This window comes from Echeneis naucrates, chromosome 5 (genome assembly GCF_900963305.1).
Source record: "Echeneis naucrates chromosome 5, fEcheNa1.1, whole genome shotgun sequence".
Taxonomy (NCBI): Eukaryota; Metazoa; Chordata; class Actinopteri; order Carangiformes; family Echeneidae; genus Echeneis; species Echeneis naucrates.
The window spans coordinates 14,392,604-14,419,698 of record NC_042515.1 but is presented as its reverse complement, the minus strand read 5'-3'; the positions used below and the strand labels follow the sequence as shown (position 1 = coordinate 14,419,698).

The following is a 27,095-nucleotide window of genomic DNA, read 5'->3' as shown; positions in this document are numbered from 1 at the left end:
TAATGTGTTTTGATGTGGACATCAGTGAGATGGGGAGCAGGCAGGTAGTCCACCTGCCGTGGACACAGATTTGCAGCTTGTGTGCCGATAAACCTGTTGCCTTCCTGGTGTGGCAGCATCCTCCCTGTAATCAACTGTTCTGCTGTAAACCACAACATACAAATACAAACAGGCTCTAGTCACACCCCACAGAGATGTTTCCTGCTGCCATGCAAATCTGTGCTGCCAGGACAGTGGTATCAGTGTAGTCCCGACCTCTCTCTTCTCGTCCAACATTGCACTGCCACCTAACTGGGAGCTCTGCAGCTACATTTAGTTTGTGTCCTGCTATCAGAAATGTATGCAAGGGCACACTGGGTTATATATCTGCAGGTGAGTGGATGCCAAGGGGATGTAACTGTGATGAATTAAAGGATGTTTCTTCTATCTATATATATATATATATATATATATATATATATATTACATTTTAGTGTATTATCTACTTGTGAGACATTTTTATAAAAAATAAAAAAAATCAATAAAAAATAACCAACACCACATTTACAAATTTTTTGCCCCCTTCACCTGCTGCAGGTGTGACCCTGCGTACGCTTAACATGTCGGATAAGATGTCCAGCTTCCTGCACATCGGGGACATCTGCTCCCTGTATGCAGAGGGATCCACCAATGGCTTCATCAGCACCCTAGGGTATGTGCATCTTACTGGTTGGACGCCGTGGGTGTATGTGTGTGTGTGTGTCAGTCCATTTAACACATTTCTGTGTTCCACTGCAATCTGAGCAGTGTTTAGAGGGAGGTATATTACACGAGCAGTGATGACTCTCACATAGATGGATCCAATTAAACACAAATTTTGGTGCAGTCAGAAAGAGCTTTTCCTTCTCACTCTCATTACACATGTACTGGGTGAACATTTGTTTGCGTGTATCACAGGCATCAGTTCCTACTGTAAGTGACAGAGTGGGATTAACCGGGCGGATAAGCAGAGATAAATGGGTGTAATTTTGCCATTCGTCCTGCAGAACAAAGATGTGAAATCAGTGGGTGGCCTTTGAAGAGGTTCTTTGACCACGACTGACCCCACCACTGATAGTGTGGGGAGGGCAGGAAATAGACGGGTTGACAAAGGCATAGTCAAAGATTAAGTTTATGTGTGGCAGGAGTGGGTGTGAAGGGCAGAGGAAGAAACACTGAGATTGTGTTGCACATAGTTGCTCAACACTAATTAAAACTGGTCAAGTACCCCACACAGTGGCAGCTATATTGTGTTGGTGTCTTCCACAACAGAACTGCTTCTGATTTACTGAAATTAAGACGCACATTGATCATGAAGATAACACCTATGTTGATTTTAGGGTACTCGAGTAAAAGAAGTGCACCAATTATTCACACTTGAACCCTTTTCTTTTGCTCTGAATATAAACATGGTAATATATGAAAGCTTGCATTAATTCATATCTGCTGGCAGAGCGGAATTTAAATATAATAGAGGTAACTATACATGATTTCTTCGATCAGTAATGTTATCAGCTGTCAGCTCAGTGTCCAGGACATCTCCCGCTGCACCCGCTGCACCCACTGCTCATGAAAAATGGAGTGATCTACAGAAATAACTGAATCACTATAGAGCCTTGTGGCCTTTCTCGAGTTCCAGTGCATCCCACAGACAGACACAAACACTCATGCACACACTTAATGTACAAGTGTACATATTTTACAAAATTGTGATGACAGTTTTGGCTTTGAGCACATACCACCAACACAGCGACATTCTCCAAATGTCCTGTACTTTGGATAAGAAGCTCGATGGAGAAGAGAAAAAACTTTGATCATAATAAGTTCTCCTGCTGAGCATGAACTCCAGCTCCTATTTGGTCATTTACGAGCAGCATCTGTCAGCAAATGAAAGGTCAAAAATTATAAAAATTTCTCTACTGTGCTGTGAGTCTGCAGTGGGACATGTCCTGTTTGCTCAGATGTGTAACTACTGAACTTGTGTTAATCACTGACCACTGAGAGGGGGTCAGCAATTTCTGTGCATCATCCATGCATGCAGATGCCTGCACACACATACAGGCTAATTTGAACTTCCCAGATATTTCCTGACATTTTATTGAAGTCAATAGTCTTGATCCTCGAGGTGTATGAGGAGGAGCAGAAGACAGGTCTGTTTGGACAACTGTAGCCATTCCCCAAGAAAAGGCCTGAAATGGATGTGTGATTTGGCGAGTGTCCCAACAAGTGTTATTCTAAGGCAGTAAAAGCTAAATTTGTCCCAGCATTCCAGTTTGCCCACAGCTCATCTAATCCCCAATAATTTCTTGTGTGTGTGAAGTGGGAGAGTGAACATGCTACAACTGTGTAACAGCTTTTTTCAAACACAAGCAGAAGAAGGCAACAAAACGACAATCTCATTAAGTCTGTTGATGCTGCTTAATATTCGAGAACTTTGACTGATTAGTTTTAGATTTAGCTGATCACTGAAATGTCCAAAAAATGTAATTGGACCATATTTCAGACAGAAACTGTGCTGCGACAAATTATTGATTTTTTTTTTTTTTTTTTTTTTTTTATCAGTGCTGAATTATATCTTTGTTCTTGATGAATCAGTGATCCATTTATTCTTTTAAGTATGTGAAAACATCCATCTAAGGTCTTGTTTTGTGCCCAAAGAGCCCAAAAAATATTCAGCTTGTGATCATAATAAAACCAAGTAGGCCATCAAATATTCTTATTTTTGAAGCTTTTATTTCTTCTTTTTTTGCCATTAATTAATCATTGAAAGGGTTGCTGATACATTCTAAATTGATCAAATAAAAAAAGAAAAACACATAAAGTAAAAATAAGCACAAAGAAAGATAAATAGACATAGATAATCAAAACAAAGACCACAAACTGACCGGTTTCCAAGTATGTGTATTGTGCAGCACCAGCACCTGGTTAATATTCTTTTTATGTGTTTATGTTTGCAGCTTGGTGGATGACCGCTGTGTTGTCCAGCCCGATGCAGGGGACCTCAACAACCCTCCAAAGAAGTTCAGAGGTAGGAGCCAGACCTCCCGAGGCCTGACATCATCCCTCTAACTGCTGTCTGTTTATACTGTGAGCTCTGCTGAATGTGTTATGCTGTGTTTCTTTGGTGACAGCCACAATATCTCTGCCCACTGGACTTCAAACAGGGAAGCCTTTGACAATGTTAATGGTACATAATTGTGTTTGTGCGCGTGTCCACGTGTATGCGTATGTTTCTGCATCCATGCATGTATTTATAGCTTGTTCGCACACCTCATCTGTGGAGGTGGAGAAAGTCAGGTCTGATGTTGGTCAGTTGGAAAACAACAGACTTAAAAAGCTGCTTTTCAACAAAAGCCTTAAGATGCCTCTTTAGTTGAACCAGCTATTATTAGCTTTCATACAGGAAATAGAACTCATGACCCTCAATTCTCAGGCTGGGGGTTTAGATCCCTGGGGAGAGGCCTTGCCCAACATGTGTATGGGTGTATTGAATGCTTCTGTTGAAAATTTAACAGTTTTGTGCAGTATTTTTTTTTATCCTGCTGAATAAGCATGTGGTTGAAAGTGCAGCACTATAGGGTATAATATATATTTGATATATATTATGCTTCCTATGATATAAAATTGATTGCATTGGATGTCATGTCTGAAGAATATACTCTCATTAGTATGTTGTTTTACATTTAAAGCTGAAGGATTCCTATAATGTAACAGTTTTGGTTATATAAGTCAAATGTACCTTGTTTAAAATGTCAGTTAACAGAAAAACAGTAGCTGAGTGTTGACTGGACATTTATATTTAGTTATTTATTTAAAACTTCTTATCTTTGGTCTTTGGACTTGGTCAGAGACTGACAACATTTCTGAAATTTCATCATTCATTTCATACACTTAATGATAAACTTTGGAATTAAGAAAATAACTAATTGATTCTCTGCTAGTTGCAAATAAGCATTTTAAATTCTAAGTATATTTAAACAAAAATTTCACACTTTTGCTTTGCAGACATCTCAAATCTTTTGGGTTTTGTGATGAACTTTATTTTGATATCTTGGACTTTGCTTTGAACTGTGTAAGACAGCATGGATTCCATTTGCACACACCCGCACTTAATGATGTTATCCTCTGTCTCAAGGGTGCAAAGAAGATTGCACTGTATTTATAAAGTAGAAATCTTTGATGTGAGCAGTGATCTGCAGAACTCAGCTCTTTAGTGGTTCTCTGGTGTGTCTGGCAGGTTATCTGCCCCTTGAGACAATCACTGTCACCGCTATAAACACAGTACAGAATGATGCCTGCACGCTTGCAACAACATGAAAGACCAGATTCATTTGCTCTATCTCTGTTGTTATGTGTGTTTCAGCAACTGTCAAGTTTTTTCCACAGACATACAAAACATGTTAGCAGCATCTACACTTGTCTCCCAAATAAGGGCTTCCATCCAAACCATGATCACAACCCAGCCAAGTATAAAGGTGTATTTTTCAGTTGATTTAGCATTATGCTGCTAATCTCGCTTAAAACACACACACACACACACACACACACACACACACACACAGACTCTAAAAGTCTCTGATGTGGACTGGTGTAGGAGCATCCTTTGTGTCATATCTGCATTTGGAAAGTATGTCTGTATGCACATTGAGGCACCAGTGAGGGAAAAAAATGCAGCTTTAACTGAGTTTGAATCATTCAGGATCAAAAGTGTTTGTAAATGAAATTCTAATTGTTTGTGTAGCTATTTTTGTCAGGAAACATGTGATTGTAGTGTGGGAGCTGCTTTTTGGTCCACTTATACAGGAAGACTTTCAGTAATCACTCTTCCTTATTTAATCTGCCATCCTCCCACGGTCCTTTTTCTCTCTACGCTATCTCTAAGCTATCAGAGGAACTCCTGCCCTAAATCTGACCCACTGCCGGACACTAGATGTCTTTACTCAGTTAATTTGTTGATTATTCCTGAATATAATGGACATTAATATTTTCCTTTATCATTTTTTTTAAATTACACTGTGAAATGATAACATTGTATCTAAAGCTTGGGGTTCAAGTGATGTTCCCTCTACAGGACACTTGAACATAAGCTTTAAGTGCTGTTAAAGTGGCTTTGTTAAGTCCTCCAACATGTCAGCTGGTCATGACCACAAGAGGCACAAAGAGGTGAGGATGGTCCTATACAATAGACCAAACAACAAGATAACTTCAAGCCCTGCTGCTTCTTTTTTGACCACTCTAGTCCCTCAGCTGCATGAAAGTGCAAGAGTAATTTTAATTCTTTAAAATGAAAGCATGAATAACAGCATTTATTTTGGCATTACCACCAAATGACTTCATAAATCTAGCTAAAGATCCATTTTGATGGCAGACATAACTTATCAAGCACATTTCTAATAAAAAAAAAAAAAAAAAAAGAGCGGTGGCTCCATTCAACTGTGTCAATTCCTTTGTCATTATGTTTTGGATGCAGACTCACTGGGACACAAAAACAGAACTAAGATACTAAAATTTAAATCGGCCCAGGACTCTTGAACGCTGTTGACAGTTAAACTTTACAAAGTGAGGGTATTTTACAGTTAGTCATGTTTATTGTACAATCACAGCTGAAGCTGTTTGTGTTGCGCAATGTTATGTGTCACAGTCAGACAACATAACAACTACATCAATAAATTACTAAAATAAGTTGAAGATTATAAACTTCTGGAAGTCTGGAAAACATGGAACATGGAAAACAAAACGTGAAACAAAAAAATCATCCATAATCATTCTGGCTGTATGTCATTACATTTCTGTTGTTACTGCAAACTTCTTTGGGGACTCCTAGGTCTCCTTTGGCATCACAATAGTTTTATTTATTTTTTTTAATGTCCCTCCTTGTTTGGTTGGGAGACTCCCTCGTCTGTTTGACAAGAAGACAGTTTTGCAGAGATAATCCCACTAAGTGGACAGGATGAGGGCGCAAAGCCAAACTAGTCATGTCCACCAGGCCTTATACTGTCACTGCTGAGGTATGCTCAATATTTCCTCCCAATGTAAACACAAGTACTCACTGCAGAATCACACTCTCCCTGACAAGCATATACACTGAGACAATAGGATGCTGCTGCCTTGCTTCGTATTTCACCCGGACAGTTGAAATACCATCAGACTCCTACACAGTTCAGCAGAGTATACTGAGCTACATTCAGAAGATCCGAGGAAGAAAAAGCACTGTACCATTGCTTTGTCATAAACTCTTTTCATCACAGTTGTTTGAATGTCAGACCGCTCATAAAATATAAAGTTGCTATGGTGGCAGTTTTTGATGTGTATTGAAGTTGGGGTATAAATTGATTGGTGCATTGTTCATTAGTCGTCCTCTTTTAATTTTCCTGTCAGAATCGTCAATCATCATTATTTTTGAATGAATGAAATACTTTTTCTAAGTGCTTATTGAAAGACAGAAATCTGAAAACTTTGAATGTATGTCTAAGTTTAATGGGATGGGATAGAGGGGGCATTCTTTGTTTCTGCAGAAAGATGATTATTGCTGCTAAACCAGTAAGTAATAGCAAAACTTCAATATTCATAAGTTATTATGGAGCATTAGCTCCTCAGCACCAAGTATCTGTTGTCAGGTGATAGTAACTGCTGTTGCTGTCAGAGACACGCTGCAGACTAACTGGGTGGTTCATCTGAGATGAACACCAGAAACCATTCTGTCTTAAGTCCCTTCCTCCCCTAATAACCACATATATTGCTTTCCTGTATTTTGAAAGAGGAGAGGTCTTGCAGGAAACATTGAAGGGAAGCTGTTGTTGGTGGACCCATTTATTGCTTGGATGCAGAATGAGGGATCAGCTGCTTCCTCTATAATTTCTCCAACAGGATAAGAAACTCAGAGCAAATGTCAGTTTATACAAGCCAGATCGCTGTGAGAATATTTTTTATTTCACACAGCATTCTATGTCTTTGTCTGTAAGGTATTGTTTAATTACTACATTTTAACATGAGCTGCTTTTATGACAGAGTAAGTAATGTGGAGGAGCGGAAGTTGATATTTATTTCTGTTTTTAGATTTTGCGATTTCTGCTACTGTACCATTGTAAGCTATGTGTTGTTGTGTAGTGCATCAAATTCAATGCTGCAAATATTTTCTGTTCACACTATCAAAGAACTTCCTGAACAGTAAGTGCCCTCTGTTAGCTCTATAGCCTCTCATTACTTTAATTTCATTTAGCTGATCATCGAATTTGGTTTCTTTTTAATCAAACTGTTCACATATACTTCATAACTGTATTTCAGGACACCACAAAATATATCAACAGCCAAGTTCCTCTTCTCCTCAACGCATTATTTCTCCACTCTGAGGTCTAACAAGTCCCCCAGGAGGCATCTTGCCCATATTCAGAAACTACTTCAAACCATCTTGCTGGCAAAACAGCAGTGACCCCACTCCAAAGTCCCTCTGGATGTCGGAGCTGCTTACCTTATCTCTTAGGCTGAGTCCAGCCACCTGTGAAGGAAACAAATTTCACCTTGTATCCTCAATCTCGTTCTTTGAGTTACTACAGAGAGACCATGACGATAGGTAAAGGTTGGGGCAAACATCACCTGGGATTCTGAGAGCTCTACTTTTTACCTCAGCTCCCTCTTCCCTACTCTCGAGTTCTGTTTTCCCCCGTTTTTCCCCTTAGAATTCCAACAACAAAAATTTATCTATTATTACTTTTGAAGGAACATCTCTTTAAATAATTTCATGTGGTTTCATCTAGACCTGCTCTACATGTAAAATGCCTTGAAATAACTTCATTAGGTGCCAAATAAATACAATTTTATTCGATTTTGATTTAGTCATGAGGTCTCCTGATAGAGCTTTCCTTGTTACAGACTGAGGTCAGTCTCTCCTCCAGTCTGGTCGAATTCTTGCCACTTAATGCTGAGGCTTCATGACTACCTCAGAAAACTCTGAAAGGATACGGACAAGGTTACCCCTGATTCTTAATACTCTCCTCCTCTGAGGACATGCTGGTTGGGTTTAGACGTTCCCCAAAGTACTCACTCTACCAGTCCTTCCTGAGATGCTGGATGGTTTGCCAGGACCTCCTTCAGGCCAAGTCCTTTTCTATGGCCTTTTAGCAGCAGAGATCACTGCCACTTTGGCCTGCCAGTACCTGTTTGCTGTTTTCAAGACCCAAACGAGCTTGTTGAGCGGTGATGTTGGGGTTATGGTGTTTTGATATCAGAATACTGATGCTTGAACATGGTGTTTACTGGGGCCAATCCATGTCCAGCATAGAAAGCTGACAACAAAACTAGTCTTGGGTCCAGCATTAACCCCATGTTTCTTTATTATTGCCCATATGAGCATTGATGTTCCCTTGAAGAACTTAAGTCCTGAAGTGTGCATTTTCCAATGATTTCCACAAAGCTTGGATACTTGAACAAACTGTTGCTTGGTGCACAGGCCCAATGAACAGGTATTATTTTCCCCTTAGCAACTTGTTGCATGTGATTAGTACTGAGATATGATAGATTTGTTTATGGGTGCTACCAGAATTTAACACAATTTTTCACAACTCTGAGTCAACTCTGAGTCAGCAGTTCTCTCTGTCTGTGTATGTTTGTGAGACTGAGCAGTTTTCTTTAGTTTGTTGAAGAATACTCCTTTCTGTTTATGCATGATCACTTTTTAACATGCTGTCATGACAAAGTTCTTTCTGCATAATGCTGTATTCAAACTTTACACACACGGCACAATGCTTGGTGGTTGCTTTGTATTTGTGCTGAGAACTGAAGGGTCAATGTCAGCGTGGCCAAGCATAAAGGACAGTATATCATTTTCACCAGGAATAAGTCCACCTGTGGACCTAGACTTACTGATGGCACCTGTGCTAAGGAACATGAAAATAAAATTACGTCCTACACAATCCGGAGATACTTGACTTCTGATAACATGCAAATAAAACATTGAACTGAATTGACAAAGGAACAACAACAAAATTCAACCACAAAACAATAAAAAAAAAAAAAAAAAAAAAAAATTAAATAGCAATCACACAATCAGAAACATTGTCTGAAGGGAAGAAAATCCATGTTCCTGTTCCTGTAAATTATATCTGCTACCAAGCAAATGCTTCCATTCTTTCTTTCTTTGGCAAAAATTATACATAACATGTTAAATATTAGGCTCTACAGCTGTGGTGGATTTAGTTTCACTTAGATGGGGCCAGAATAACTGATTTCCCTTGTTTCCCCTCAAAGTATGCTTTTTACCGTACATAGCATCATATTTAACATGACAGAGGTGTTAGTCTTCGTTCTTTAATTTAAATACTCAGCTTTTGCTTTAAAGATTTAGTCTTTTTGCTTATGACATGAAAAGACTAAAATACAATGATCACAGCTTTGAATAGAAATTTATTAATTTAATAGTCAACATTCAGAGAACTGAATTACTTTCATTTCACTTGCAGATCGCTTATAAAGTTTGTTACTTGGCACTAAAGTGACATTTCAATATGTTTAGGTATTTATTGGGTAGTATAGATGAGGAAGTCAAAGATACCTTTGTTTTTGACCTCGAAAAGGCATCGCTCAGCTAAATAAAGTCACATGGATTTGGGTTCCTGCTGTAAAAGGTTTGTTTTTAGTTGCAGTTAATGAATCACTGAGTTTTCTACCCTGTGGCCTGTTCCTACCAGTCAGTCTGTACAGTGACCCCACAAGGAATTTTCACTCCAGATTTCAACATTACTGAAGTGACATGTTTCCCAGCTGGCTGTGATTAAAATCAAACTGTCAGTGTGAGCTGCTCATCTGTCACAGGCTCATATTAACAAAATGTGATTGTGAGTTTAGATTGTGATAAAATTCCTGTGATATTGTGTAGTAGTAGTAGTAGTATAGTAATTTTATGCTTACAATATCAATACAGTTGCAGCGTGAACTTCATTCACTTTTTTGCATTGCTTTGCAACAATAAAACATGTTAACTGAGTGAAAAACCTCAGGCCAACCCCTTTCTCTCCGATTGACTTTCTGTTACTGTCTCTTCGACACTTTTCTTTCACTTCCTTTTTTTTTTTTTTAAACCACCTTATTATGGGTCAAGCTTAAGTAAACCAAAATATAATATGAGGGGGCAAGAGGAAGATTTGGTAGATAGAGAACATTAACTCTGAGGGAGACAATAGTTCATGCTGTGCTTAGAGGAATTCAGAAAGAGTAGGAGGGATGATAGAATATCGAGGGGGAGAGAGAGATAGGGAGTCCCCACCCTCTTCTTTCTCCCTCTGTCATCCCGCTCCCCTTCTCTTGGCTGGCCTTATTTGGTCATGTTACTGCGGCTATAACAGCGAGAGAGAGAGCGAGAGAGAGAGAGAGAGAGAGAGAGAAAGCGAGAAAGAGAGAAAGAGAGAGGGGGAAGGATGGACAGATTTCTCTTTTTTTCCTCTTTTCGCCTTCTCAGAAAAAAGAGCTTTGGTCTGATGAGAGGTGAAGTCAGAGGAAAGCCAGGACAGAGAGGGAGGAGTCGCTGGTGGACAGAAGATTAACTCTGTAGGGAGAACTGTCACACAAGCTTTTGTGTATACTGAAAACTGAGCTTTCAGCCAGTGTCTCCGAGCTTCAGCTGCACTCATTATGCAGCTTGTTACAGAAGGGGAACTCTTCTGGGAGTAAAGAGGAACTCTGCTAAAATTGTATCCAAATGCAAATGGGGAGCTGTTTTTCCTCCTATCAGGTTTCTACACTATCTATGAAAATGAGCAGCACAATCAGTCTGCTGACGACAGCAGCATCTTATTGTTGCTGTGGTTACAAACTCTGATTCTGGACAGGACTTACAATGATATCATATCATCTCTTTACGCTGTCTCCTGACTCCTGCTTGAAACAGACTAAGCCCTTTGATGTATGTGATGAATATGTGCTTGAAGTGCATGGATGTGCTCCCAAAGAGGAGTCTGTGAAAATGGTTGGTTGTGTATATATTTTTTTTTTTTTCGACTCAAGTATTTGAATATATCATAGGATGGGGGGGGGGTCATATATGAAGTGATTCCTGCTGTACTGTTTTGTTTTTGTTGTTTTTTTTTTTTTTTTTTTAATCTATTTTTCAACTGCAGGCCCATTGTGTTAGTTGAATAATTACTTTTTAACATGTGAAAATCAGTGAACCCACCTGTTTTTTTTTTTGTTTTTTTTTTAATTTGTCAAAAAGTGTTGACAAACAGGGGTTCAGTAACTCTTACTTTTTGTGCTTTTGTTGAACATCATCATTCAGCATTCACAGTGCTGGTGGAAAAAGCAAGTGAACTCGTGAAATGTGAACACTGGTTGAATGTCCTTTTGGTCCAATAACACTGAACCAGCTCCAGTAGCTGCTGATCAGATTTGTGAAGTTTTCAGCAGGAATTTTCTCTGCAGGGGTCTGGTTTGGTCTGGTCTAGGAGCTGGGGGGGGGGGGGGGGGGTCACCACCATTCCTTGCTATAGCCCAGTCCATTACTTGTCACCAATTAACTTAGACATGTTCAGGTGCCCACATGTCTGCTCAAGTGCTGCTCAGGCCACAAGGTACATTTACATCAATTAATCTGGACAAGTACAGATGCCCCCACTGGGAATTTAACCATGCCCACTACGCTCAAGCCACCACATTCATTCATTAATTCATTTATTTATTAATTCATCCAATTATTTATGTATTTATTCATGGGTAGGGGGTGTGCATTATTAGTGACTCCCACAGAGAATTTTCCCGCCAGATACGTTCTTTTTTATTCCCAAATTTTATTCCCTAGGGATTCCCATCACTAGTGTCCATGCAGGACTCCATGCTCCATGCAGATTTGGTTTGCATATGGTGGACTCGTGCATTGAGATTTCAACCAGCTCCAGTTGTCCAAAGTTGTTCTACATTTTTTCTGCTGCTGCCTTTTGAGTCATCTTATCTGAAAGCCCACTTCAAGGGAAACATGCCAGAAAAATGAATCATCACCACTTGTACTTGTGTTCGACTGTGGACTGATGGATACTTAATCTTATTGAGATGACTTTGTCAGCTTTATGCAATCAATGATTCTTTATTGTTGGTCTTCTGAGATCTTTTTTAAAAGGCATGTTTCACACCAGCGGATGTTTCTATTATTGAGTGTTTTGAAGTCAGATTAACTCTACCCAACTCCACCAATCTGGTTTCACTGATTTGACTTGAGGTTTGACAACCGCTTATTCCACTGACCTTTTGTTAGTGTCATTAGCTTCTGTCACTTTGAATATAGACAAGAACAATATAATTATGTGTGTGTTAAAATAGATTGTATTTCATAAATGTAACTTGGATTGACATCTGACGGTATTTGAGGACCTTCCTAAATGAATGTAAATTCCAATGGTTAACTTTCTTTTTTTCCTTTGTCTCTACATGCACCAATGTTTGTAAATATGCATGTCTGCCTGCACAGTATATCTTGCTCTTTGTTTCTCTGAGCTTACCTCCATATCTATTCATGAATCTTTGTCTTTCTGTATCTCTCCCTCTTTCTGTGCAGATTGTCTGTTCAGACTGTGCCCTATGAACCGCTACTCGGCCCAGAAACAGTTTTGGAAAGCAGCGAAGCCTGGAGGGAACACTGACACAGTGCTCCTCAACAAGCTCCATGTAAGTGACGTGACGACATAATCATCTCCCAATAGTCACCACAGATCAGTGAGCTACACACAGACCTGTCCTCGGGGTTCCTAGGGTACGGAGAAAGAACATACTTACAGAAAGAAGACCTTTTCAAAATTTGAAATTTTTTTGTTGTAAGGATTCAAATGAAACTAAAAGCAAAGCTGAACAGTGAATGTAAATAAATGTTGATGCTGTGCGTAAAGAGCAGTTTTAGTATGTTTTTTGTTGAAATTTTAAAGTCCTTTTATAGACATTTCTGAAGCCTTTCACTCCTGCTGTCCTACCTTTCTGCCCTCTACTCTCTCCTTTCTCTCTTTCTGCTGTGTTACAATACCATTTAAAGCAATCTGTTATCTGACCAGAGTCATAAAATGGAAGATTACAATCTCTTGTGTGTTTCTATGGAGATGTAAGCCACAGTTTTCAGTTTGAAGTGTGAATTATAACTACTCTATTGCTCTGCTTTGTCTAACACCAAAACCAACCAACCGTTTAATAAATTACTGTGTTTCCATGTTTTGATCTTTGAAACACATCTCTCTTATGTCTCTTCTCAGCATGCAGCTGATTTGGAGAAGAAGCAAAACGACTCTGAAAACAAAAAACTACTGGGAACAGTAATTCAGTATGGGAATGTTATTCAGGTTGGTTCTTCAGAGACAGAAATCATCTGCTTGGTATTTATTCAGATAAATTTTGAGGTTACAGTAAAGTTCTGAATAAATTGCAATTGTCCTGAAATGCAAAAGGAATTATTTAATCTCACAAGTCTCATCTCCTTAGGCCTCTTATCTTATATATCTAAAATATGCCTCAGCTTGAGTGCATCTTTCCCTCAGTCAACCTTTAAATTATAAACCTAAATTTTCATCAGCATGTTCCAGCATTAAGTCCCAGCAATATAAGAAAAGTATATGTATGAAATTATACTTTTCAATGCATAAGCATAGCACTGAGCAGCCTACTAAAACACGCAATTAAAGGAAACAAAAGAGCTCTAACTCTTAGCTGTCAAATGAAAATCCCTTTCAATTAGTAGAGATGGTTTCTAGCAATTCATTTGAATGCAATGCTCCTTTCCTGTAGTCAGCATTTAATTAGCAGCTGTTGTTTCATTTAAGATTTCAGTGTCTAATATGTGTGTATTTTCCTCCAATATATTGTTCGCACTCAGCTCCTCCACCTAAAGAGCAACAAATATCTGACGGTGAACAAGCGTCTGCCTGCATTGTTGGAGAAGAATGCCATGAGGGTGATGCTAGACACTGCTGGAAATGAGGGGTCCTGGTTTTACATACAGCCCTTCTACAAACTACGCTCAATCGGGGACAGTGTGAGTCATCATTTGTATAAGTGTGGTCCGTTGTGAGAATACAATGCTGTATTTGTCTTGTATAATACAATTGCAGATATGTTGCGTTTATGACGCTAAAGTAACCTATAAGAGTGAATTAATACTGTTAGGTGAAAACTGCTGGGTCAGGGCGCTGACATTGAGGGAACAGGTCTTTTTTACCTTCCTGATCCTCAATCTGAGGCAGGTATTCAATCACATCTATCCCTGGATGAAGCTGTGCAAACGCCCAATTAGTAATCGCCTAATTGCAAAGCCCTTGTTGGCAGCCACTCTTCTTTCCTGCAGTATGAAGTAGTGGGCTGGTGCCCAATGACAAAATTAACCATGGAAGAGGCTGAGCCTCTCTGCTAAGCTCTTCTTAAAGCAGGTATGGCACAAGGCCTAAACTGCAGGCCCTGCAAAAAATAAAACAGTTCTCACCCTTTACCTGCTGAAAATGGTCAGAAGACAATGCCATGCAGATGAGTTTTGAGGTTTTCTTATTCTTGCATGTCGACGGTTCAATGTATATCTTTTCAACTAAATAATTCATTCATTTAAAATTAAACCAAAAGAAAGAAAGAAGCAGCAGCATTCTGATAACTCTCCACTTTTCCACCTAATCCCAACCCTATAGTTTGTCTGTGGCAGATTTGCTTGTCTGTTACTTTTCACAGTTCTGCATTTGATTGTGTGATTGCAGGTGGTGATCGGGGACAAAGTGGTGCTGAACCCTGTGAACGCTGGTCAGCCGCTCCATGCCAGCACACACCAGCTTGTTGACAATCCAGGATGCAATGAGGTTTGGCTGAGCTTCTGGAGCTCATCTTCTCTCACTAAGTGTTTCACAGGAGTTTCTGCTATTCAGAAACCAAAACTTCTGCATTATACCGCTATGTTTCTCAAAAACATTGCTTCTGTTATTCCATCCAAGGGTCTCACAGTTGTCTCTTAGAGACACTGATTTAGAAAGTAAGATATGCATATTTATTCCTTATTTATGACTCTGCCAGTAGTTTAAACAGTTTGAATTGACAACCCCACCATGAAGTTATTTGGCTACTGTTCACACTTCCTTTACCTTGGTGCATGTTTAATAAATTCTGTGTTTAAAACACTATAAATATTTTCTTAAATCCTCAACATTTTGTTCAGTTTGACACAATATTCTCCTACCTCAAAATAAAGGAAAACCATTAATAGCTTCGCCTGTGTTTAGAGGATGAGGAAAAGCGTTAAACTATCCCTTTAAACTTGGCAGCCCGCCATGCAGAAACACTGCCCAGATATCAGCGCTATAGTCACGTCAAACTCAGATTGTTTGTCTTTCAGGTGAACTCGGTCAACTGTAACACCAGCTGGAAGATTGTCTTGTTCATGAAATGGAGTGACAATCAAGAGATCATCCTTAAAGGGGTTTGTCTCATAGTTTCTACCAAATAAATGCATCAAATACTGTAGACATACGCATCGTTGTCATAAGGGTATCACATTACAGGAAACAAACATATCACTAGTAAACAGATTTATGTGTCTTTTTCTCTGATACAATAAGTGCAATAAGTACATAGTGTAAAGACTAATATTTTCCCTCAATGAAAATTTTTTTCCATCTGGATTTGCTGCCTAATGACCCTCATGAGAGCATAATGTCAATAATAAACACCAACCACAGTGGCCAAAGTGCTGGAGGGATTGTACAATAGACTGTGGAATGCGAAACATGCTGTACACTTGGCATTTAAATGTCCCAGCTTTCAGTTTTTAAGGATAAGCTTTCTACAGGCCATCTGGTCCGAACAACTATTTTGAATCTGTCATCTTTTTTTGTGTCCCCAAACAGACAGAAATTAGTCTATACCCTGCAGATTAAGTACTAGTTCATCTTCTGTAAATAAATGTATTGAAGTATTTTTATTGTATGTTTAATGTTGTTAATGTGTAATGTAAGAAGAATATTGCCAGCCTCTTCTCAGTCGAGCTTCCTTCAACATTTACTGATGCTGTGGTAATAAAAATGTTCTTCCTCTTTCCAGGGCGACGTTGTACGGCTATTTCATGCAGAACAGGAAAAATTCCTCACATGTGATGATCACAGAAGAAAACAATATGTTTTTCTTCGCACTACTGGACGGCAGTCAGCTACCTCAGCAACTAGCAGCAAAGCCCTATGGGAGATTGAGGTGGGCAGGGATATATTAAGAGTTAGTTTTTCTGAATGTGCTCAGCAGTAAACAAAAACACTTCAAGTCTTTTTCTTAGCCCCCTTTATATCAGCACTTGTCTAAGATTTCCTCCTGCTCTGGTGTCAGGTTGTACAGCATGATCCGTGCCGAGGGGGGGCAGGTTACTGGAACAGTCTGTTCAGGTTCAAACATCTGGCCACTGGACACTACCTGGCTGCAGAGGTTAGTGCCCCACAGAAACTGGAACAACACTTAGAAAATTCAATCCAATCAATGTGCCAAATACATTTAATTTATTACACAGTGCATTCACTTTAACAGGAAAATAGTCTCAGACTTTTGGAGCTCATTGTAGTGTTTATTCATATATTTTAGGAACTGCCATTGCTGTTTAACCTATTTACATTAAATAATGTGCTGCTAAAACAGGCAGAAAAGAGTACTCACTTTTTAATGCCAAGAAATGCTGATTAAAGTGTAATTCCAGGTCTTCCAGATACTAGCTAGAGCAGATTTTTATTCCAGGGAGTCAACCACTCTAAACTTTTTCCAGGTGAATCCAGAGTATGAGGAGGACTGTCTGGAGTCCCGTTCCCCAGTAAGTAAGCCATGCTCAAAGACTGCCCAGTTAGATATAATTATATTTATATTTGCATTTAATGCTTTGTATAGTTTACACTGGTGTTGATGAACTTATTGGCTTTAGCATCTTACAAACAAGCTCTCACAAAAACATTAAAGGATAGCACACATATTTCTCCAGACTGGGAATTTTTGACCATTGAGAGATACACAATGCTCTAGAGTTACTTAAACATTTCCTAGTTACTGGTGGCAAATGGCTGAAAGAATTTGTATTGAGATAAGGTATTATATTCCAGTGACCAGGAGATGGCAGCATTTACCATAAATGTCTCTTTCAGTAATGGCAAGACAGTTCTTTGCCATTGACTCATCATGAAGGTGCTCACATCTGCACACAAGGCAATGAAAGGAGAACTCTGTCAGTCACTGCACCTGGGTTTACTGCCAGGCGACTACAGTAAAATAATCATTATTATAGTAACAAAAAACTGACCCAACTCCTGGAAATCTCTCCACAGGCATTGTTGTTGACCTGATGTACATGACTCTTGTTGCGCTTGACATACGTGTATCAGAGCATTTCGATCACAGAGTGAGATGTTTGTAAGATGTCTTTTTCTTCTGCTGGTAATTCTAATCACGCTGTGTTTGGTTTTTCCTCCCCAGCTGGACTCAGAGCAAGAAGCCTTAAGAGCCCGCTTGAGAAATGTCCAGGATAAGGTCATGTACACCCTTGTGTCTGTTCCAGATGGGAATGACATCTCCTCCATATTTGAGCTTGACCCCACCACCTTAAGAGGGGGAGACTCACTAGTGCCCAGGTATGAAGGCCATAACGATAAGTTGGGCAAGGCTGTCCTGCCTAGCCCCGCGTTACTGCTGATATTATTGAGAAGGAGGATGTGGTCTATTCTGTTGTTTGACACTCTTTCCAGTGAAAACCAAACGGAATACACACACATAGTAGACTTCCACTTTTTATTCAAACACTAACTGTAGCAGTACACCATGTCAGGGGGTGTGCGTGGTGTGTGCGATTATGAAGTTTGTTTATCTAAGAGAGTCTGTGGCTTTAGTCATTAAAAAAACAAAATCATGCTGGTTTTAGAGGTGAAGTTATTACTCAGGCTGCTGATGCACACAAGCAAATTCACATTAACGCAACACAATACAGTAACTGCAGATAAGGCTGCAATGTGTGTGCGTGCTCGTATGTTGTTTTTTTTCATCTGTGACAAATTAAGTCAAGCTCAGATTTTCACAAGAAATTCTGTGATACTTTTCATTAGAATGACTGAAGAAGAAGCTGTTTCATAGGAAATTATTACAGTAGTGATATGTCTATGTGAATGTCTTTGGTCCTGTTACAGATTGAATAGCATGCCACTTGTGAGTTAGATCAAAAGGGAAGATCTGAATACTTAGCCTACTGCTCTTGACCTTGAAACATAATTATGAATACAGACTTGCTTGAATTCATTATTTGCTTTATATTTGAGTCTGCAGTGTCAATAGTTTGACAGCATGCATTTGTTTGCACCTTTAAGGAATAGCATTTAAAACATTGCCTTTATCAATATGTACTGGGTGATGTTTCTGTTCTGAAAGCTATTAATACAAGTAAAAAAATGTGCTCTCAGGAACTCATATGTGCGCCTCAGACACCTGTGCACCAATACCTGGGTTCACAGCACCAACCAGCCAATTGACAAGGAGGAGGAAAAACCTGTCATGCTGCGTGTGAGTGACAGTTAATTTTCGCTTATATGTGAATCACTTGAAAACTGTTGCAGCTTCGGTCATGACTCGATTGTGTACGTGTGTGTACTTATGCTGAAGTTACATGCTGTCTGGGATTATATGATCACTCATCAAGGAGTCACCAGTCATAACAATAATAAGGAACTTTGGTCAGTTGGAAAAATGTGTGTAAATGTAATCCACTTGCAAAGTGATTGTTTAGAACACTATTTACATTAATAGTAATTGTTTTTTTTTTCCTCTTTGTTCTTGTTAGAATAAAATTGTCATCACTCATTCTCAAGATCTATCTCTAAAAACTGAACTATATCACATATTTCTCAGCTAAAATTCAGAAATGTCCCTTCTTTTTCTGATTTAAGATTGGCACTTCTGCACTCAAAGAGGACAAAGAGGCTTTTGCCATTGTGCCTGTCTCCCCAGCTGAAGTGAGAGACCTTGACTTTGCCAATGATGCCAGTAAAGTGCTGGCCTCTATCGCTGGAAAGCTAGAAAAAGGCACCATCACACAGAATGAGAGGAGGTATGAAGTGCACTGTGGTGCTAGATTATAAACTCGTAATTGGGAAACAACATAGTCGCAAGTTATTGCCTTGCGTGTCTGTGTCTTTTCATGTAAAACTAGAGCGGTTACTAAGCTTTTGGAGGATCTGGTGTTCTTTGTTGTGGACATACCGAACAATGGACAAGATGTTCTAGAGATCATGGTGAACAAACCAAATAGGGAACGACAGAAACTCATGAGAGAACAAAACATCCTCAAACAGGTGATCTCTGAATACAGAAAAATATTAAACAAACTCTCCACTCATTACATTCATGAATTTGTTTGAGCTTCACTAAAATCGCTGGAACCCTTCTTCAAATCTTACAGATTCAGTAACAATTGTCCCAACCTAATCTGTGTTTTCAGATTTTCAAACTGCTGCAGGCTCCCTTCACAGACAGTGGGGATGGCCCCATGTTACGCCTGGAGGAGTTGGCCGACCAGCGTCATGCCCCCTTCAGACACATCTGCCGTCTGTGTTACCGGGTTTTACGCCACTCTCAGCAGGACTACCGCAAGAACCAGGTAGTTTGTCAGCTCTAATAGGGTGGACTGTGAGCACTGTATGACATGGATCTATATGCCACTGCAGTTTGTATAAAGACGTCTTTGGCTTTCAGGCTGTGTAAGGGCACTGATATTATCACCAAAACCAAAAAAAAAAAAAAGGCATTGGAGGGTTCACTGTGCATTTTACATGACGTTTAGGCACATTATGTTGTAGTAATGTAATTATTGTATCATTTTGTTTTTTATTTGTATTTGTTCAGACTAGATATTTCTCTGTCCTGCAGGAGTATATTGCCAAACAGTTTCGCTTCATGCAGAAACAGATTGGTTATGATGTCCTGGCAGAGGATACAATCACAGCTCTGCTCCATAACAACCGCAAGCTGCTGGAGAAACACATCACTGCAGCAGAGATCGACACGTTTGTCAGCCTAGTTCGCAAAAACCGGGAGCCAAGGTTTGTATGTCTTACAGTCACGCACAGGACACAATGACCTGGGAAAAAGATTTAGAAATAATTCACAATTATAATGCACTAATACGCATCTTTATACCCTGATTAAAATCAGTGTTTGGCTCATACAGTACAGCCTCTGTACTAAATAGCCACTACTGTACATACAATATTGGAACCTTCCGTAACCAGTAACTGAGTAGTAAAGGCATTACGCGTGTAACGTTTTTAACATGGATCTAATCTTGAATTTTAAAGCATGTTCAAATATGTGATAATTTAAAATGATACACTGGCACAGTATTTACTCACTGGTAGGCTGACATAGGTTGAGCAGATCTTGCAATATTTTCCTTAATTTTGCCTATCTTGTGTTTATGCATTTGTGCCCAGGTTCTTGGATTACCTGTCAGATTTATGTGTGTCAATGAATAAATCCATCCCAGTGACTCAGGAGCTCATCTGTAATGCAGTGCTGGATCCAGCTAACGCAGACATTCTCATCGAAACAAAGTGAGCACTGCCTAAAACAAAATTGATTTCACTGTAATTTCAAACCACTGTAATCTGTAGTATGAAATTACTATTCTAAGACAAGAGGTAACTGCATATTCCACAAAGGTGTCAAGAAAATTACCTCCCTTCCATGGTTTGATATTTGTCTACTACTGTAGCACTGAAAATGGTGTTTTCTAGGTTGATGAATAAGGAAAATAAGCAAAAGTTGTCAGTTACAGCCCCATTGAAATGGCCACTGTAGTAGTAGAGGTTCATGTACAGTCCTTTTTAACACCTTGTAAGATCTGTACTTTATATCCTAATCCTGATGCTTTTGTTAAAATTTCACAAATGCTCACAATTAGCATTGTATAAGCACTGTTTTTCCTGTACCTTCTCCTTCTGCAGACTAGTGCTTTCCAGGTTTGAGATTGAGGGTGCACCTCTTGGGGAGAATTCAATTGAGTCAGAGGAAGATGAGGAGGAAGTATGGTTGTTCTGGAAGGACAGCAAACAAGAGATCCGCAGTAAAAGCATCAGAGAGTTGGCCCAGGATGCCAAGGAGGGCCAGAAGGAGGACCAGGAGGTGATCAGTTACTATAGGTGAGTACTGGACGTGATTCTCTTTGTGGTAGCTTTAGGAGATGATGACAGACCCTTTTCTGACTCAACATTGAGCCAAAGCAGAGTCAGCCAGAGGTGCTGATGATCGTATAGATCACCCATGAAGGTAAAAAAAAACTTTCTTAAGTCTTTGTATACCACTGCAGGTACCAGCTCAACCTGTTTGCCAGAATGTGCTTGGACCGTCAGTATTTGGCAATCAACAAGATCTCTGGCCAGCTGGATGTGGACCTGATCTTGCGGTGCATGTCAGATGAAGACTTGCCGTATGACCTGCGAGCTTCCTTCTGTCGAATGATGCTGCACATGCATGTAGATCGTGACCCGCAGGAGCAGGTTACACCTGTCAAATATGCACGACTCTGGTCCGAGATCCCCTCAGAGATTGCCATTGACGAGTGAGTGGGTGGACAAATTGAATATATGTTCATTGTAGAATCTTTCTCTTATCCATCAAGAATAATTTTGTTCATATTGTTGTGTGCTGAAGCTACGACAATGATGGAACATCTAAAGATGAAATTAAGGAGCGTTTCTCCCAGACTATGGAGTTTGTTGAGAACTACCTTAGAGATGTTGTATGTCAGAGCTTCCCTTTTGCAGACAAAGAGAAAAACAAGCTTACATTTGAGGTCAGTCAGACACACTCTGTATATATAATACAAATTCACATCATAGTTGTCACAAAAAAAAAGCCAACATTGACAAACAAGTTGATTATCTTCTTTGTTTAGGTGGTGAATCTGGCCAGGAACCTAATTTATTTTGGTTTCTACAACTTCAGTGACCTTTTGAGATTAACCAAGATCCTGCTGGCTATTTTAGACTGTGTCCATGTGAGCACAATTTTCCCTTTCAACAAAATGGATAAAGGAGATGAGAGTAAAGGTATGGACAACCAGGGTAGTCATTGGAGGTGCAAATATTTGGTGGGCATGAAATTTATGTGTGTGTGTGTGTGTGTGTGTGTGTGTGTGCATGGCTCCAGGCAGTAATGTAATGAAGTCTATTCATGGTGTTGGGGAGCTGATGTCCCAAGTTGTCTTGAGAGGAGGAGGCTTCCTTCCCACATCTTCCACCAACAGCTCAAATGGAGGTGCAGTCAAAACCCAGACGGAACCAGAGAAGCAGGACATACTGGTCATGGACACCAAGCTCAAGATCATCGAGATCCTGCAGGTAAAGGACATGTGAGAATATCCTTAAATGCGTGTACCACTACACAGTAAACAGTGTAAACATACAAAGCATGCCATTTTTCGGAAACAGTCTCTCCCCATAAACCCATTTTCTGTCTTGTGCTGCAGTTCATCCTGAACGTCCGCCTGGATTACCGGATCTCCTGCCTGCTGTCAATATTTAAGAGGGAGTTTGATGAAAGTCACTCCCAGATTGATTTATCTGTAACTGGAGCAGTGGAGGGACCAAACAATATGCCAGGTCAGATTAGGCTTCATTAACACAAACACTGGGGCCAACAATATGGGCTGCATTAAGAATGTTTTTGTGATTCCAGGTGCTTTGGATTTTGAACATATAGAGGAGCAGGCAGAAGGCATATTTGGTGGAAGGTAATCACAGTCTCACTAAATGAAGACTCGAAAAACAAGCAAAGCATTCTGTGTTTATAGGTGTGTGCTTGCATATGTGTATATATATATGTATATATATACACACACTCACACATAGTGTGTGCTTCCAATGCAATTTTAGTGAAGAGAACACCCCACTGGATCTGGATGATCATGGTGGTCGCACATTCTTGAGGGTCCTCCTCCATCTAACAATGCACGATTATCCTCCTCTGGTGTCCAGAGCCCTTCACCTGCTTTTCAGGCACTTCAGCCAACGGCAGGAGGTTCTACAGGCTTTTAAGCAGGTACCCTGACAAATCATAAAAAGCAAGAATAGCCATTTTTATTATTTTAGTTTCTCTAGGCCCTACCACAAATAAGCTCAACCATTCATGCATCCCACAAAGAAATGAAACAGTTGATACTGTGACACAAATATGTTGTATGTACACCAGTGCATTCACAGTGGCTTTCCAGTTTGTCTGCGACTTTGCAAAACATAAACTCAGCCACCAGTTTATTTGGTACACCAGCTGAACTCAGTACATGTAAAACGTGAAAAGAAATTCTGTGTTACTGCACACATTTTTCCTGTTATTGGTTACATGCAATACAGCTCAAAGGAACCACAAACCACATTCATCAGAAATGATGGCACAACCAAATCAACATCTCTTTACTGAACGTTACAACCATTGCAATCAGATTATTATAGGATTGTTGTATTAGACAGCCTTTGTCTTTGCCAGCCGTGCCGAATAAAATAGTAGCTGAGTATATTTGTTAACAGGTCCAGTTGTTGGTCACCAGCCAAGATGTGGAAAATTACAAGCAAATAAAGTCAGACCTGGACCAGCTGCGCTCCATTGTAGAGAAGTCTGAGCTCTGGGTTTACAAGAGGCAAGGGCCAGATGAAGGCATGGACGTAGGAGAGGGGCTGTCTACTGAGCCAGAGCACAAGAAGGTGCAGTACTTCATACATCAAGAAAAAGAAACAGCAGTTATCATAGCTACAGTGAAGCTTTGTTCTCTAAAACAGTGTCCAATATTCTGTAGGGAGATTCTGGGGGCCCGGACAAGCCGAAGAAAGCAGAAAGTACAAGCAGTTACAACTATAGAGTGGTGAAAGAGGTAACTGTCTTGACTCGTTGTCTTTATGATAATTTGTGTATTTTTATGTCAGATTATGTTTTATAGCCTGAGCACAGAGTCTTTTTTCTCATTTCCCTGTATCCTGTTTCTCTCTTACTCTTCCCTGGCAGATCCTGCTGAGGCTCAGCAGGTTGTGCGTCCAGGAAGGTTTGTCAGGGAGGAAGAGCAAGAAACAGCAGCAGCGGCTTCTGAGGAACATGGGGGCTCATGCTGTGGTCCTTGAGCTCCTACAGATTCCTTATGAGAAGGTATTTGTAGCTTTCGGTCAAACGCTGTTCAGTGTACAGCTGCACCAAACTTCACTGCAGCTATTTTCACCTCTAGGGAGAAGATTTGCGCATGCAGGACATCATGAAACTTGCCCACCAGTTCCTTCAGAACTTTTGTGCAGGAAACCAGCAGAACCAGGCGCTGCTACACAAACACATCAATCTTTTCCTCAACCCAGGGGTAAGAAGTCCTGCTAAATGGCACATAATTTGTACTAATAATAATAACTACTACATTTTCCTCTGATATTTTGCTTTTTTTTTTTTTTTTTGTACAGATTTTAGAAGCCATCACCATGCAGCATATTTTCATGAACAACTTCCAGCTTTGTAGTGAAATCAATGAGCGTGTGGTTCAGCACTTTGTCCACTGCATTGAAACACACGGCCGTAACGTCCAGTACCTCAAGTTTTTGCAGACTATTGTCAAAGCAGAAAACAAGTTTATTAAAAAGTGTCAAGACATCGTCATGGCAGAGGTCATCCCTTGTTTCCACACTGTTCTGCTTCGCTACAGCTTCCTTTTATCCTCATGCAATAGTATATAGGTTTTTTTTTCCCTTACAGCTGGTGAATGCTGGCGAAGATGTTTTGGTGTTCTACAATGACCGTGCCTCCTTCCAGACGCTGGTGCAGATGATGCGATCAGAGCGTGACCGCATGGATGAAAACAGTCCCCTTATGTACCACATTCACCTGGTGGAGCTCTTAGCCGTCTGCACTGAGGGCAAGAACGTTTACACAGAGATCAAGTGTAACTCCTTGTTACCATTGGATGACATAGTTCGGGTGGTAACACACGAGGACTGTATCCCTGAGGTGAGAGTAGCCTTAGACAAAGAATTAACAGCAAGTGGGAGACATTCAGATACTCTTAGGCAAACCTAATCAGCGCAGTGTTTTATATTGATAAAGCACAATGGAGATGAAAAATCATCTTTAGGAGTTTTGTGCTTCTTTGTTGATTTATTGGCTGATGATATTTCCACTATGTAACCTTCCAGGTGAAGATTGCCTATATTAACTTCCTGAACCACTGCTATGTGGACACTGAGGTGGAAATGAAAGAGATATATACATCTAACCACATGTGGAAACTCTTTGAGAACTTCCTGGTCGACATTTGCAGGGTAAGGAAGTGGCAGCTCTATGGAGACAAAAACATTGCAAAGGAATTTAGATTGGACTATGAGTGAATTTTCCTGGGTTTTTGTTTTTGTTTCTTGTTTGTTTGTTGATATATATATATATATATATATATATATATATATATATATATATTTTTTTTTTTTTTTTTTTTTTTTTTTTTTTTCTTCCCCAGGTGTGCAATAACACAAGTGACCGTAAACATGCAGACACCATTCTGGAGCGCTATGTGACGGAGACAGTCATGAGCATTGTGACAACTTTCTTCAGCTCACCCTTTTCTGACCAGAGCACCAGTCTGCAGGTATGTGACTGTAACCACATTACAGTAACAGCTGCTGTGTGACACAGTTTTCCATGGAATGTAAAGCATGTACTGTAGCTGTGAATGAGCTAAATGAAAGAGCCAGAAAGGTAACACAAGTCAGATGATTGATTGTTCATCATTTCTTCAAGTATGTTTATGCAATTTTTATACTGTTAATCATGCGATGTTTTAGGTGGCCAATAAAAGAAATTTAAGTACAGACTGAATAATTTTAGCTGTCCTAGCCTGACCCTACAACCAAGTCTTCCACTACAGTGTTTATCATATTACATGCTTCCTTATGTGATAGAATCGGTGCTTCTGTGCAGTGTCTTCCAATTCCAATTTAATTCCAATTTAATTGTAGGTCTTTTTGTGTAGAGTGGATGTTGACGTGATGCCCCCTGTTCCTCCCTTTTTAATGTGTTTATCAGGTTTATGTACGTCTAGTAGAGCACATTACCAAGTCAAGAGCAAGTTGTGATTGTAATTGTTGCCATTGTGTTGTCATCATCACCCTTGTAGAAACACAAAATGATCCCCCTTTTTTAAGAATTTCAGCAGTCAAATTAAAACATTGTGAGAAATAGTTTTTATTCACAAAATAGATATTTTTGTTGATATCTTAACATGTTAGTTCAAACAATGGTACTGCTTATATTGACTGTTGTTTCTGAAATGTGCACTACTGTTTTTGGAAGCATGTACAAGATGAATTTTGGATATTTTCTGTGCAAGTTCATATTCCTCACTGCTTGTATCCTCTGCTGCAGGCATCTCTGTTGGGGAAAATATTTCAGGTATTGCAATTTAATTAAGTAGGGAAAACCGAGCTGGGTGTTGCTGACTCTTTTTGGGTGTAAAAGAAGTTTCTGGACCTTGTTATTTGCTGTACAAATGTGCTGTCAATGAAAGTACAATAGAAATGATTTTCACTGAGCTATATTTGGGTAAATGTCTGCTCAGGGATTGATGGGTCTCCTGGAAAAGGTAGCAAAATATCACTGTGTCCGCATGCTGTCCTCACTGCAGGTTCTGTCATCTGTATCATAGACGCACAGAGAGGTGTGTGTATGGTGCTAAAACACAAACTGCTCAGGCCGTTGGCGCTGTAGATGACAGAGGGGCATCTTTTCTCATTTTGTCACAGGACATTTTTCTTTCTTCGATGATTTGAGAAATTACTCAAAGATAAATATGATTGTCTGTGCTTACTCTGCATTTTTTCTCTCATCCTCACCTCAGACTAGGCAGCCAGTCTTTGTGCAGCTGCTGCAGGCAGTGTTCAGGGTCTACCATTGCAACTGGCTGATACCAGTCCAAAAGGGCTCAGTGGAGAACTGTATAAAGGTGCTCTCTGATGTTGGTAAGGTCAAAACAGCACCCATCTCAGCATTCACATCAATACCAGATGTGATTTTTCCACAAGCCCATACTTTTAAGGTCTAAATCAGTATGTATCTCTGTG

At 39.8% G+C, this 27,095-nt stretch overlaps 1 protein-coding gene across 3 annotated transcripts in view; it reads left to right on the top strand.

Moving 5' to 3' along the window:
* Window positions 1-27,095, top strand: part of LOC115043925 (inositol 1,4,5-trisphosphate receptor type 1) — a 60,432-nt gene that overhangs the window by 881 nt on the left and 32,456 nt on the right. For 2 of the 3 annotated variants that reach the window (XM_029502710.1, XM_029502709.1), the window contains exons 1-34: window positions 600-691; window positions 2,976-3,046; window positions 12,554-12,663; window positions 13,236-13,322; window positions 13,853-14,011; window positions 14,718-14,816; window positions 15,347-15,430; window positions 16,051-16,197; window positions 16,327-16,422; window positions 16,754-16,798; window positions 17,452-17,606; window positions 18,426-18,525; window positions 18,909-19,069; window positions 19,172-19,313; window positions 19,460-19,618; window positions 19,888-20,060; window positions 20,451-20,570; window positions 20,964-21,158; window positions 21,326-21,577; window positions 21,670-21,811; window positions 21,914-22,067; window positions 22,168-22,358; window positions 22,487-22,619; window positions 22,696-22,750; window positions 22,893-23,058; window positions 23,544-23,717; window positions 23,810-23,884; window positions 24,016-24,153; window positions 24,230-24,355; window positions 24,453-24,653; window positions 24,742-24,993; window positions 25,179-25,304; window positions 25,496-25,624; window positions 26,873-26,993. In XM_029502710.1, coding sequence (XP_029358570.1) covers window positions 600-691; window positions 2,976-3,046; window positions 12,554-12,663; window positions 13,236-13,322; window positions 13,853-14,011; window positions 14,718-14,816; window positions 15,347-15,430; window positions 16,051-16,197; window positions 16,327-16,422; window positions 16,754-16,798; window positions 17,452-17,606; window positions 18,426-18,525; window positions 18,909-19,069; window positions 19,172-19,313; window positions 19,460-19,618; window positions 19,888-20,060; window positions 20,451-20,570; window positions 20,964-21,158; window positions 21,326-21,577; window positions 21,670-21,811; window positions 21,914-22,067; window positions 22,168-22,358; window positions 22,487-22,619; window positions 22,696-22,750; window positions 22,893-23,058; window positions 23,544-23,717; window positions 23,810-23,884; window positions 24,016-24,153; window positions 24,230-24,355; window positions 24,453-24,653; window positions 24,742-24,993; window positions 25,179-25,304; window positions 25,496-25,624; window positions 26,873-26,993 — 4,630 coding nt within the window. Of the gene's footprint in view, window positions 1-576; window positions 692-2,975; window positions 3,047-12,553; window positions 12,664-13,235; window positions 13,323-13,852; window positions 14,012-14,717; window positions 14,817-15,346; window positions 15,431-16,050; window positions 16,198-16,326; window positions 16,423-16,753; window positions 16,799-17,451; window positions 17,607-18,425; window positions 18,526-18,908; window positions 19,070-19,171; window positions 19,314-19,459; window positions 19,619-19,887; window positions 20,061-20,450; window positions 20,571-20,963; window positions 21,159-21,325; window positions 21,578-21,669; window positions 21,812-21,913; window positions 22,068-22,167; window positions 22,359-22,486; window positions 22,620-22,695; window positions 22,751-22,892; window positions 23,059-23,543; window positions 23,718-23,809; window positions 23,885-24,015; window positions 24,154-24,229; window positions 24,356-24,452; window positions 24,654-24,741; window positions 24,994-25,178; window positions 25,305-25,495; window positions 25,625-26,872; window positions 26,994-27,095 lie in introns of those variants that run through there. The other variant, XM_029502708.1, reaches the window with a different exon arrangement.